At 37.1% G+C, this 12558-nt stretch overlaps 1 protein-coding gene across 3 annotated transcripts in view; it reads right to left on the bottom strand.

Moving 5' to 3' along the window:
- Window positions 1-284: 284 nt before the first annotated feature.
- Window positions 285-12558, bottom strand: part of LOC100256199 (mRNA capping enzyme-like) — a 29335-nt gene continuing 17061 nt past the window's right edge. Inside the window, exons 9-18 of one of the 3 annotated variants that reach the window (XM_010655903.3) lie at window positions 9293-9415; window positions 8384-8433; window positions 7865-8027; window positions 7616-7753; window positions 5693-5815; window positions 5479-5577; window positions 5030-5119; window positions 4817-4901; window positions 969-1099; window positions 285-869 (exon numbers count right to left, since the gene is read on the bottom strand). In XM_010655903.3, the coding sequence (XP_010654205.1) occupies window positions 726-869; window positions 969-1099; window positions 4817-4901; window positions 5030-5119; window positions 5479-5577; window positions 5693-5815; window positions 7616-7753; window positions 7865-8027; window positions 8384-8433; window positions 9293-9415 (1146 nt within the window). In that variant the 3' untranslated portion in view covers window positions 285-725. Of the gene's footprint in view, window positions 870-968; window positions 1100-4816; window positions 4902-5029; window positions 5120-5406; window positions 5578-5692; window positions 5816-7615; window positions 7754-7864; window positions 8028-8383; window positions 8434-9292; window positions 9416-12558 lie in introns of those variants that run through there. The other 2 variants (XR_009466431.1, XR_009466432.1) reach the window with 2 other exon arrangements.

Here is a 12558-nt window from a genome sequence, read left to right as displayed (position 1 = left end):
CTCTCAATCCTTCACTCAACCTTAGTGTTGAAACCTGTTTAGATGATCACTGTGGACAAGAAGCCAAGGCGTTGCTTTCAGGTTTAACCAATAACAGTCCGGCTGCACCCGATCAACCATGATCATATGCATAATCTGGAATTCTATGAAGATGGGACTCTGGATTTGTTGGTGCTAGGAAACACTCGTTTAGGTTTTTCTTAATCTGATATTAAGTTATTAACAAAGGAAGAGAATAAATAAATAAATAAATAAGATGAAAGGAAAAGGAGAACACAAGCACGAATCACAATATGAAACTTGAGCTTCAGGTGCAAAAATGACGACACTTCTTCGAGACAACTCAGAATCACTAGGTAAGTGAAAAATAATAATAATGTCTATATTAATATACATGGTGATCCTAGTACTATTCTTAAAATCTGGAAAACTATCAAAAGAAAGAATTTGAGTCCCAATGAGGAGAACAACTTTTAAGCGAGCAAACTGGATCATATAGCTCACCAGTCTAGCTCAAGCTACAAGACAGTGACCAAGGGGTAGCTAACTACACAATATTCTCAGTGACCCTTTTGTTGATCCGCCAAATACACATACCAATCATGATGCCACTTAAACACCTAGTAACTTGGGCAGTCAGAAAGCAAGGGCACACATCTGGGGCTGTCCTGTTGCCTGTATCCACTGCTGATTCTGTAGATTTTCAGGCAATCGTCACTCTCCATTCACCTACGTCGTGCTGCATTTGTATGCTGGTGGGCTTTGCTATCATTCCATATCCTATCAGCATACATAGGCAAGCGAACTATTTCGCGAATCTCAGTTAACAGCACTTCTTCTGTAATATTGTCCCTTATGCTTCGCATCACCTTTTTTTTTTACAATGCAACAAGCAACTTCATTTAGTCCAGCAGGGTTAAAAGATTCTAAGAAGAAACAACCAGAAATACAATGGCAATAAGTTGGACCTTCATGTATGTTCCAAACTCATTTGGGGTTGATTTATCAATTCTGACCCGCATAAAGCTCCATTCTCTTGCATCAAAATCCCAAGAACACTCGATAATTTTTCCATGATATGAAGAGGGATCTAAACCATCTGCAAGTTGTTATACAAATGGAGCGTAAGTAATCAGAATCAAGCCTACAAATCTCAATTAATAAGATGAGAAACAGCCTAGAAAGAATAACACAATTATGCGGCACGTCCAGAGGTATTTCCAAACGCAAAGAAATATTGGAACTTCAACATCCAAATGAAATTAGAATGGGTCAAAGTATTTCTTACGAAATTCTCTCCAGTTAAAATGCATCCCCAAACTGGTGATGTGCTCTTGACAGTCTCAAGGTTGTGTCGCCAACAAATATTATTTGTTCAAAGTTATGAAAATTGTAATAATTTTCAAGAAATCTCATAGAGAGACACGGCCCCCTTAACAAGGAGATCCACTGATAGGAGAGAGTATTAAAAGTATCCCAGATGCTAAGAGAAAGACTCAATTCAAATGTTCTACATAATAAAATATTATAACAGTTCAATCATATTGATTTCACAAATTCAAGTCATTTCTTCACATAGTAGGAACTGCTATTACATCTATGCATGCATAATAGCATATTCAATTTGGTTGACACTTCACAGTGAGAATCTGAATGCAAAGGTTGCTTTTAAACATTTTCTAGGCACTGATACAGCAGGAAATTGGAGGACATGGTAGCAATAAAACTTAAACCTGAAATCCCAAGGTACTGGGATAGGATACACAAGACAACATGCAATTCAGCTCCATAGAGTTGTATCCTATAATCACATCATAAGCCACATTGCCAGGATGCAATGGGACATTGAATATATGCTTGCCTTAAATTCTTTAGAATATAGTAGGAATGAACAACTGTAACCTAAGAAGCCAGCCCAAAAATGTATTGCAAGCACTAGGCATGGATATGCACAATAATAGAACCCACAATTCAAGGTTGGCTCTACCTCAAGGCCATTAAGGTGGTTTCCTAAGGCGCCACTTGGAAGAAAGGGCATCATTAACTTTCTCTTTTCAATGTGGTGTCATTGCCAATGTGATAAATTTTTACTATGCAATGCCTACCCAATGAGAGAAACCCCCTCATCAAAATTTTATGTGGGACGATCACCTTTGTTGCAGATTATTTTCTATCTTCAGGAGTACTATTTTTTTATATAGACAAACAGAGGATACAAACAGCGCCAAGCAAAAGGGGTGTGCATCATATTTTAATGGTATAATCAAATACCAGGAGAAGAAAAATGGAAACCTCAAAAAATTTCTGAGTTATTTGGTTAAAAGACCTAAAATAGTTTTAAAATTGGAAAAACAACCTCCCATTGTCTTTTTTTTTTTTTTTTAACTAACCTATTTTTGACACTTTTGCCCTTCTTTATTTCAGCTAAAACAACATCATCCCTAATTGCCAATTCATTTCCCTCCCATTTTGACCTAGCTCTCTCTCTCCCTCTCAGTTCGCTCCCTCAAGGGATAAAGATCCGCTACAATAATTCTTCCATCAAGGGATAAAATCAGCTGCAAAAATTCTTTCATCTTTCATTCTTCTTCAAGTTTGTCATTCTCCATTTTTTTTGTAGCTTTTTGTCGGGGGTTTTTACTATTGTTCTTTGTTGGGGATATTTGCAATTACTTTTAGTTGAGATTTTTTGCATTTAGGGTTTGTAGATGTTTCTGATAAGGTTTTTTACCCTGGTTTTTTTTTTTTTTTTAGGGGGGGGTGGTGGTTTTTTGTTGGGGTTTTTAAGGCCAGTCCAGTCCAGTCCGGTCAATTGGGCCAGAAAATGGTCAGGCCGGAATTGGACCAGTTAAACCGGTGGCCCGACCAGCGAACTGTACGGTTCCGTATGAACCATCCGGTTCAATTTTATTTTTTGTTTCCTCCATTGTCATTGTTTCCCCCACCCCCCTTGCAAAGTCACCCCACTGGAAAAGCTCTTCTTCTCCGTCGAAACCTTCCCGCCAACCCTGCTGGAACCCTACCTGTCCCTGCGCCAGAAAAGCCTTGCCAGCAGAGACCCCATCACCCTTGCAAAGCCAGCCCGCAACCCTGCTGGAACACCACCACCTCCTGCTTGCGCGCACGCTGGAAAAATTCTTCTTGCTCGCCGGAACCCCTCCGCGCTGAAACCACCCCCCTCCCCTGTGCTGGAACCCATTGCGCTGGAAAAAGCTGAAAAGTTTTCCCCTTTTTGCCTGTCGGAAACCCCCCACCCGGCGTCGGAAGTGGAAACCCACCCCCCAAAACCCCACTAGAACCCTGCCCGCTCTTCTCCTATCTTCTTCAGTTCTTCCAGATTTTTTTTAAAATTATTTTTTACCTTATCTCATTACTATTTATTTCCTTTTATATTTATTATTTTTTTATTTTGTGATATTTAAAACTTATGCTTTTAATTTAAATTAATGAAAATATTACAATTTTAAATAAATTCTTGATTTTAAAATGAGTTTTTTATTTTAAAATGAATTTTAAATTTTTAAAATTTAAATTTAAATTATGATTTAAATTTAAATAATTAATTTGAAACTAATTTTCTAATTTTCAAATAAAATTTTAATTTTTAAATAATATATAAATTATTATTTTCATTTTATAATTATTTAAATTTTAATAATTTTTAAATTATATATTTATGATGTCACCGGTTCGACCGCCGATCCAACCAGTGAACCGGTAAATTTTCTGGTTCAATGACCGGTCCGGTTCTAAAAACATTAGGTTTTTTACCTTTATTTATTTATTTATTTATTGAGATTTTTGTTGTTTTGTTTTTTGTTATGATTTTGGCAGTTATTTTTTATTAGAATTTGGGTTTTTATTAGGTTTTGAAAATAAGATCAAATATATGAACATTTTAATTAAGATTTGTAAATAAAAAGAAAACTTTACCTCATTTAAGTTCTTTTTAAATGAAACTTAATCATATTACAACTCAGGTCATTATAATCAAGTTTTCTATAGATGAAACAAAAATTTAACATCAATTAAGCTTTTTCTAAATAAAACTTAACTATGGTATAGTTTTTAGATTATCATTATGATCGAAAATTTAACCTTATTTAAGTTTTTTTTGTAAACCAAACTTAACTCCTGTGCAGTTAAGGTGCACACCCTTCATGAGAAATTAATAATAAAAATAAAGTAAATTAAAAATCTAATGGATGTTTTTTTTTCTAAGTAAAAATATAGTGGATGTTGATGATATGAGAAAGAAGGAAAGTTCAAAATCACACGAGAGATGAAGTCATGTAGTGAGAGGGGAGTATGATAGGATCCACATTCGAGGGAAAGTAACAAAAAAGCTTGAAAGATAAATGAGAAGGAAAAAAATGAAATGATCAAAATAAGTGGGAAGACGTGCTTTTGAAGGGAAACAAATTAAAAGGGTAAAGGGTCAAAAATGGGGCATCTTTCATTAAAACTATGGAGGGAGGTCATTCTTACAATTTGATGATTATTTTGTCCTATCTACCCAAATAACCCTAAAAAATTTCATCTAGGCTTATTATAACACTTCAAGACATCAAATAACAATAAGATATACGACTCATCTAGAAGCCTCGTTATAGTCACCGTAGTTTTTTCTCTAAGAAAAGGATCATGTCCTTAAATATGGAACCAATCTCTTAGAGTCATGCCACAAGTGTGCTTGAATGTGCCTATAGAGTTCCAAGTGTTCAAATTCATAATGCAGGAGTGCATCAATGCAGATTATATTGTCAACAAGCAAAGAAAGATATCAACCCAAGGAATTGAAGAAATCTAAATTAACCTTTAAATGAAACCCGGTTCCCTTCCATCAGTTTCTCTTTCCCTCGTTCATTCAGAAAAAGCTGTGGATGATTATCAGCACTCATCTGTCAACACAAGTAGCATCACTCTCAGGTGTCCAGGGTTAGTGAAAATTCATAATCAACATAGAATGATATAAAATCCATTACAAAATGCAAAATCTAAAATTGAGTATTAAAGTTGGGATTAAAACCTTAAATAGAAAGTCGACTGAGTTCATGTTAGCGTATTTCCACTTTAAGAGGCCTTCATGTGTACGGGGAATATAAGGATCATCCCAACCCTAGCAAATAAAGACTATCAGTGAGCTGCTATACAACTTAATAATATACCAATAAGTCAGCTAAAGTGTAACATGGTGGTCTTTAATCATACACTGAATTATCAGAGTAAGAAGTGTTGATAGGAATGACTAGAATATTACATCAGAATGAGACGAAGATTATAAATTAATTATCACCAACAAGCTACTTAGAATTCAGCAAGTCATTGCCAGAGAAACACGGACTATGCTTTATAACCTCAATAGTAATTAACATAATATGAATAAGATTGTAGACAAGAAGAGACCCCTATTGAATCCATTGTCTTGAGAAAATTTATCAAATTTCAGTGCATTTACTGTTTCTGATCCTTGAGCACCTGAAAAATAAGACCATCTGCATCATGTGAAAGTCTTGGAATGAATTCCTTTAGAAGCTTGGTAACAGTAGACAGCAACCAAAAATCCTTCCTTCTCACCTGATAAAACTTATTAAACAAATCAAAAGCAAATCCCAGCAAATAATAAAAAAGGAAAAAGAAAAGGCAGGAAATTGAATCAGTTGTAGTAAGTGGTCTTTAGCTCACTTCATACCCTGAATGGTTCCAAGTCATATCTGTAATAAGGATTCCTACTTTGGTAAACATTCTGGCGTTCATAATTCCGAGGCTCAATCACTTCTTTTTCTAGCATCTTCCACCTTTCATAGAAGGGCCGCTGCACCAGTTTTTAATTATCAAATTTATGGTCAGAATTTGGGGACAAAATGAATAATACATGTTATGACATTGCTGAAAGAAATAAGCAACAAAGAATTAAGCACACTTGGAATGAATCACATTTGATGATTCTGTGATGATTATGATTAGAGCTGTTTCTTGAACATCTGACAATTTTTTATTATATTGAGAGGTGGGAGCAACAAGACAAATGAAATTGTTCAAAGCATAAAGAAATTTTCACCATACCTTATCAGATGGTTGGTTCTACATATTATGAAAATGCCCAAAGCTCTAAAGATGGCTCAAACTCTAGTAGCTTCAGTCAAAAAATAGCGACAAGTAACCAGTGACACCTTTTAATATAGCACTTGTTGAATTGGAATACCTATTCAACCCGAATCCATCAAATTAAGTGTTGTGTTCTCCAATTGGAGGAAACCATTTAATAAGCCTTAATTGCTTGGTTTTACTCAAATTTGAAGCTGAAGCTGAGGGTGAATAGATGGGTTGGTTTGCAACAGTGGTGTAGGGATTGTCCTTTGTGTGTGCCCTTCCTGTCCTTGTTTGCTTTTGCCCGACTCTAAGGAGGCATGGGTGGAGGATATCTGGGACTCCTCGGCTGAGGGGAGGGGGGGATGGAATCCTGGCTTTTCTAAACCCTTTAATAATTGGGAGGTGGATGTGGTGGAGAGCTTTTTGGAGTGGTTGCATGGGAAGGAGTTTGTGGAGATGTGGAAGGCATGGTGCCTAGGACTGAAACAAAGAGTGACAAGTTTTTTGTCAAATCTCTCTACAACGCCTTAAAGCTGGGCGACTCCTCTTCTTTCCCCACAAGAAGCATTTGGAACTCACAGGTGCAGCCTAAGATTAGCTTCTTTGCTTGGGAGGTAACATGGGGTAAAGCTTTAACCTTGGATCTAGTTCAAAAAAGAGAGTGGGCCCTAGCAAATAGATATTTTATGTGCCATGAGAATGAAGAGACTATAGACCACCTTATTATTCATCGTGTTAAAACAAGGGTTTTGTCTAAAATGTTCTTTTCTTTGGTCAAGATGTCTTGGGTGCTTCCTTCTTCAACCAGAGAGACTCTTCTTAGTTGGCAAGGTTTTTGGACAAAAAGCTCAAGAAGATTTGGAGAGCAGCTCCTTTACATATATTCTAGACGGTATGGAAGGCGAGGAATAGAATGACCTTCGATGATGACATGCTTTTGATCCAGAGGCTAAAATATTATTTTGTTTACTCCCTTTGGTCAAAGATAAATTTGTTTTATAGATGATTATACTCTAACTTTAGTTAGTTTTATTGATTAGTTGGGTTCTTATTGAGGTTGTTTTAGCGCCATCTGTTTGGATGTTTTCTTTTCCTCTTTTGGCTGTTTTGGCAATGGATGTATAGGTATTGTATACCTTTAGTCACTCTTTTGGCATGCCTCTTTTTAATAGATCTTTTTCTTTACCTATAAAAAAAAGAGTGAAGAAATATTTTAGCCTATCCACGCACGCACACACACAGGGAGTCAAGCAACATTATTGTTACGCACATGCACCCTTTAGGGCACACAGCAATGTTCAATAATGAGGGGCACAGCAATCACCTCTAAGTGAGACAAGTGGTCTCAAACTACAGAACCACTTGTAAATATAGAGAATCCTTGTCTCTGTTTCTACATAGGGTCCTATAGAAAGGTAAGCCAAGATCCTACTGGTGCTGTCATAAAATGAATAGGAGACTTAGGCACCAGAAAAAAATGAAATTGTGTGATGCCATCTTATCACAGAGTTGAATATCTAACCTCTATGACTGACACTTGGTTAATTGCCATCAGATCATAGATGAGGTATCTCCTCTCCTGCTTCTGTGAATCTGGCATGGTATCGATTATCATCTCCCCATCAAGCAATGTAAAATGATGAGTCTTTTCGACAAAACCCTTGCAAGCAAAAATACTAATGTCAGAATGCATGTCAAATATGTAATTAGTTCTACGCATGAGGCGCCAAAACCAGAAATCTTGCTGAATGTAGAATACTTGCATGCATACATCATTTGTAATTTTGCAGGGAAACCTCATCTGGACCCTCCGAAATGTAAAAGTCCTATCAATTAAATAGCACCCATCCACAGTTATTAGCATCATATATCGAGTTCCATCAGCTTTCCATGTGGCATAATAATAGCGTTGTCTTAACAGTTGTAGATTATCCCTGCAAGCCACAAAAATGAAATGCAATTATAGTCTATCAAAGTAAAATCAAGAAGAGGGTTGAATAAAGATATGAGGCAATCCACCAGGGTTCCCTATTGCTCAGTTCATCTAGATCAAATGACTCCATGCCACAAAAAGCAGGAAAAGAATTATTAAATTTATTGTTGCACTTTCACTTACAATAAGACGAGCTCATGTCAAGCCTAATTAAACAAAGAGAACTTCTACTCAATATATGAACTTAAATGTGGTTGAATAATACAAGGTCACACTTTTAACGTTTAATGAATAAAATAGAACAAAAAGCACTCTATGTAGATAATTATTGTCAACAAATATGTTGCCAAGTTGTACCTGTTAAGTGAAACTGGGTGTGACCCGGGGAATTGCGAGGGTCCTCTATGCTGAAAACCAAGAACGGTAATAACAACACTAATGTCAAATAAAGATAGATACGAAGGGCATGCCAAGCACAACAAATAAGCATTGAATTTCACAGCATTCTTATCCCAGAAAGCATAAAAAACTGCAATTGGTCTTCGACAAGCTAGGACTTTCGCACAACATAAAGTATTCCAAATACCATTAAAAAATTGGGCATTCTTCCCATTTCAAACAGGATCAAGGTGAATGTCAAAGTAAAGACTGTTGACATATAATAACAGAACAGCATAGTATATGATATAAAACATCTACCTGACTATTTTTGGAATAGAATGTGCTTACTAAAAAAATATTTGCTTCTCTCTGATAGGCTTATCAAAAACAATGTTAGAAATGTCTTGATAGATGGGAGGAACTATCAAAGTAAGACTAATGTAATCTAATTAATCAGGAAGAAAAAATTAATAGCATACATGTGATAGCAGTTTCAAATCAAGTTGGGCAAAATGATTGTGAACTGTTGACATATAATGACAGAACAGCATACTACATGATATAAAACATCTACTTGGCTATTTTTGGAATAGAATGTGCTTACTAAAAAAAATATTTGTTTCTCTCTGATAGGCTTATCAAAAACAACATTAAATGTCTTGATAGATGGGAGGAACTATCAAAGTAAGAAAAATGTAATCTAATTAAGCAAGAAGAAAAAATTAATAGCAAACATGTAATAGCAGTTTCAAATCAAGTTGGGCAAAATGATTGTACATATGAACTTAATATAAAATCAAAGATCCATTCTCTCAATATAGGACATCTTCAGAAAAACAAGCTGCAGATATAAAAAATGGAAGGGGAAAATTTTCAAATGCCTACCCCCCCAACAGGCAACTTAAGTGATTGATAACAGAACTGCTGCAGTGCCTTCTGCTGCTCAGGAGGTATGTCATCTCCTATTTTGTCGTCATTTGTCATTACTACATCTACCTCATGCTTTTCCTGAAATAATGGAGGTAATTAGAACCAAAAGCAAAATAGAACTTACCATTTTAAACATTTTCTTGCGGAAAATTCAATTGAAGCCACAGATGAGAGTATTTTGAATTTGTTAACGTAAATCTCAAGCATACTGTCAGAGATCTTGATTACCACCAATTTATAAAAAAATATGACATTCTCCACAAGGCAAATCATTATCTAAACTATGACAGTGCCATTAGTCAAGAACAAGACTATGAAATGACATATCATTACCAAGTATTCAGACAAACTAGGAATCAGATTCATCATTCTGCAGCTTTTAAGTTTTTATCAAATAGTACAAGCCATTTAAGCAAACTTAGCATCAGGCTCCTGATTCTGTGCCTATACAATAAGAACAAATTCCTCATATAATGCTGTATATTCGAAATTTTATCTTTCTTTTTTGGTTCTATAACCAAAATAAACACTATAACCTACCTTAGTGTGTTTGGATGAATGCAAATTTGGATAGAAAGGTTCTTAACTCTAAAAATAATTAAAACCATAACCATAACCAATTATGTGTGCTGGAAATTAACCAAAAAGGCAATGACCAACTTATCTCTAATTATCATTAGTAGTTGCATCAAAATATTGAACATTGTCAAAGTTTTAGGGTGTCCTTTCGCTTGGATTTCTTGCTCGCTCAATCAAATCAAAGATTATGTAGCCAAACTAGGGGGGGCCTCATAAATATATACTTTAGTGGGAAATTTTTTACCTCCATGAGCACAAGCCTTTGCATTTGCTTCAAAAGCATTTTTTTTATAATTATTAATTTTGTGCCTTTTTCTTTTTTTGATAGATAAACCCATAAAAGCTTTATTAGAAAAAGGGAGCTTAAAAGGCAACCCGAAGCATACAGGGAGTATAAACGAGAAACCAAAAGACAAAAAACAAAAAGGCAAACACTCACCAACCCTCAACTAGAACCAACCAATCAACAAAGTTAATTAAAGAACAGGGTCCTCCATCTAAACAAGACTTAGCCCAAGAAAAGAGATTACAAACAAAAGAATTTTTCATTCTTTGAATCAACAAAACCTCATTATCAAAAACTATCATGTTTCTTTCCTTCCAAACCGTCCAAAATAAATAGAGAGGAGCTGCCCGCCAAGTCTTTCCACGCTTCTTGTCCACAAAGGAAGCGGACCATCTTGAGAGAGTGTCTCTAACTATAAACGGGAGGACCCAATTAACACCAAACAAAGAGAACACAAGATCCCACAAAACCCTTGCCTTGGGGCAGTGAACAAGGATGTGATTTATTGTCTCCTCTTCAACACAACACAAGAAGCACCTATTTGCTAAAATCCAGCCCCTCCTCTTGAGTTGATCTTGGGTTAGAACCTTCCCCCAAGAAGCTTCCCAAGCAAAAAAAACCCACCTTTGTAAGCACACAAGGGCTCCAAATGATGCTCCACGGAAACGGGACTGCACAACTAGATTCAAGAGTATTGTAAAGGGATTTTACAGAAAAAATCCCATTCTTCGATGCTTTCCACAACACTCTATCCTCCAAACCAGCAACTAGCCTCTTTCCTTGAAGGGACGAAAGGAGCCTCTCCACCGCCTCCACCTCCCAATCATTAAAAGATCTATAGAAAAAGGGAATCCAACCCCCCACATCCCCCACAGAATCCCAACAATCCACTACCCACGCATCTTGAGAGACCGCTAAGGCAAACAAAGATGGAAAAGCCTCACAAAGGGGAATATTCCCGCACCAAATGTCCTTCCAAAATCTCACCCTCCTACCATCCCCCATAGCGAAGGAAACATTTTTAAGCAATAGAGAACCTTCCTTTCTAATTTCCTTCCAAAACCCCACCCCATAGCCCTCCCTAACCTCACGGGAATTCCACCCTCCACTTTCTTCCCCAAACTTCCTACTAATAATAAGCTTCCAAAAGGACTCCCTTTCAACCGCAAAGCGCAAACTCCATTTGCACAAAAGGGCCCTATTGAGAATAGAAAGATTTCTAATCCCCAAACCGCCCTTCTTTTTATGAGAACAAACAACAGTCCACTTTACAAGATGGGGCCTCTTCTCCAACGCTCCCACACCCCAAAGGAAATCCCTTTGGATTTTCTCAGGCCTCAATCTAACAACTCTTGGCATACACAACAAGGACATCAGATGGATAGGCATGCTAACCAAAGTGATCCGAATGAGAGTGATTCTCCCTCCCTTGGAGATGAACTACCTCTTCCACAAGGCAAGTCTCTACCGCATCCTCTCTTCCACGCCATCCCACACTGCCACCGACTTATGAGGAGCACCCAAAGGGAGCCCCAAATAAGTGGAAGGAAGAGATCCCACTTTGCAGCCCAGTTCAGAAGCCAAAACCTCAACGTTCTCTACTCTTCCTACCGGCAGAATTTCACTCTTATTCAAATTGATGCTCAGACCAAAGATGGCTTCAAACCACATTAACAACCAGCTTAGAAAAGCCATTTGCTCTCGGGAATCCTCACAAAAGACCAACGTGTCATCAGCAAACGGCAGATGAGACACTTGGATCCCACTGCCACCCCTTCCCCTTATCCTGCAACCGGTAAGGAAACCCTCCCTAATTGCTCTGTTAATGAGGCAACTTAAGGCCTCCATCCCTAAAACAAATAAGTAAGGGGATAAGGGACCCCCTTGCCTTAACCCCCCCCCCCCCCCCTAGAGTTCTGGAAAAAACTCAAAGGCGATCCGTTAATCATAACTGAAAAAGAAGCAGTGGAGATGCACCACCTAATCCAACCAGCCCATTTCTCCCCAAAACCCATTTTTTGCATCACTGTCAACAAAAACCCTTTTTTTTTTATGTGGGGTATACAAAGAATACACAAGGACCATCAAAACCCAAAAAAAAAAACAGGATGCAGAGTGAGGACACAGGCTAACACAGGCCTAGGCTATCTAAAATCATGCAAAGACATGTTAGTTTACTCCATGACACAAGCCCAAAACAATAAGCTCTCAAAGTGAAGCTCTTTTAGCCACCAGCAATTATTGCCCCACGCCCTTAAAAGTTCTGTTCATTTCCTTCCAAATTATCCAACATGATCAAATGGAAGTTGCTCTCAAAATTTCTTTGCATCTTCTTGCCAAAGAAACCACTGTGCCA

Source organism: Vitis vinifera, chromosome 8, assembly GCF_030704535.1.
Source record: "Vitis vinifera cultivar Pinot Noir 40024 chromosome 8, ASM3070453v1".
In the NCBI taxonomy this organism is placed as follows: Eukaryota; Viridiplantae; Streptophyta; class Magnoliopsida; order Vitales; family Vitaceae; genus Vitis; species Vitis vinifera.
This window is presented reverse-complemented; position numbering and strand designations above follow the sequence as displayed.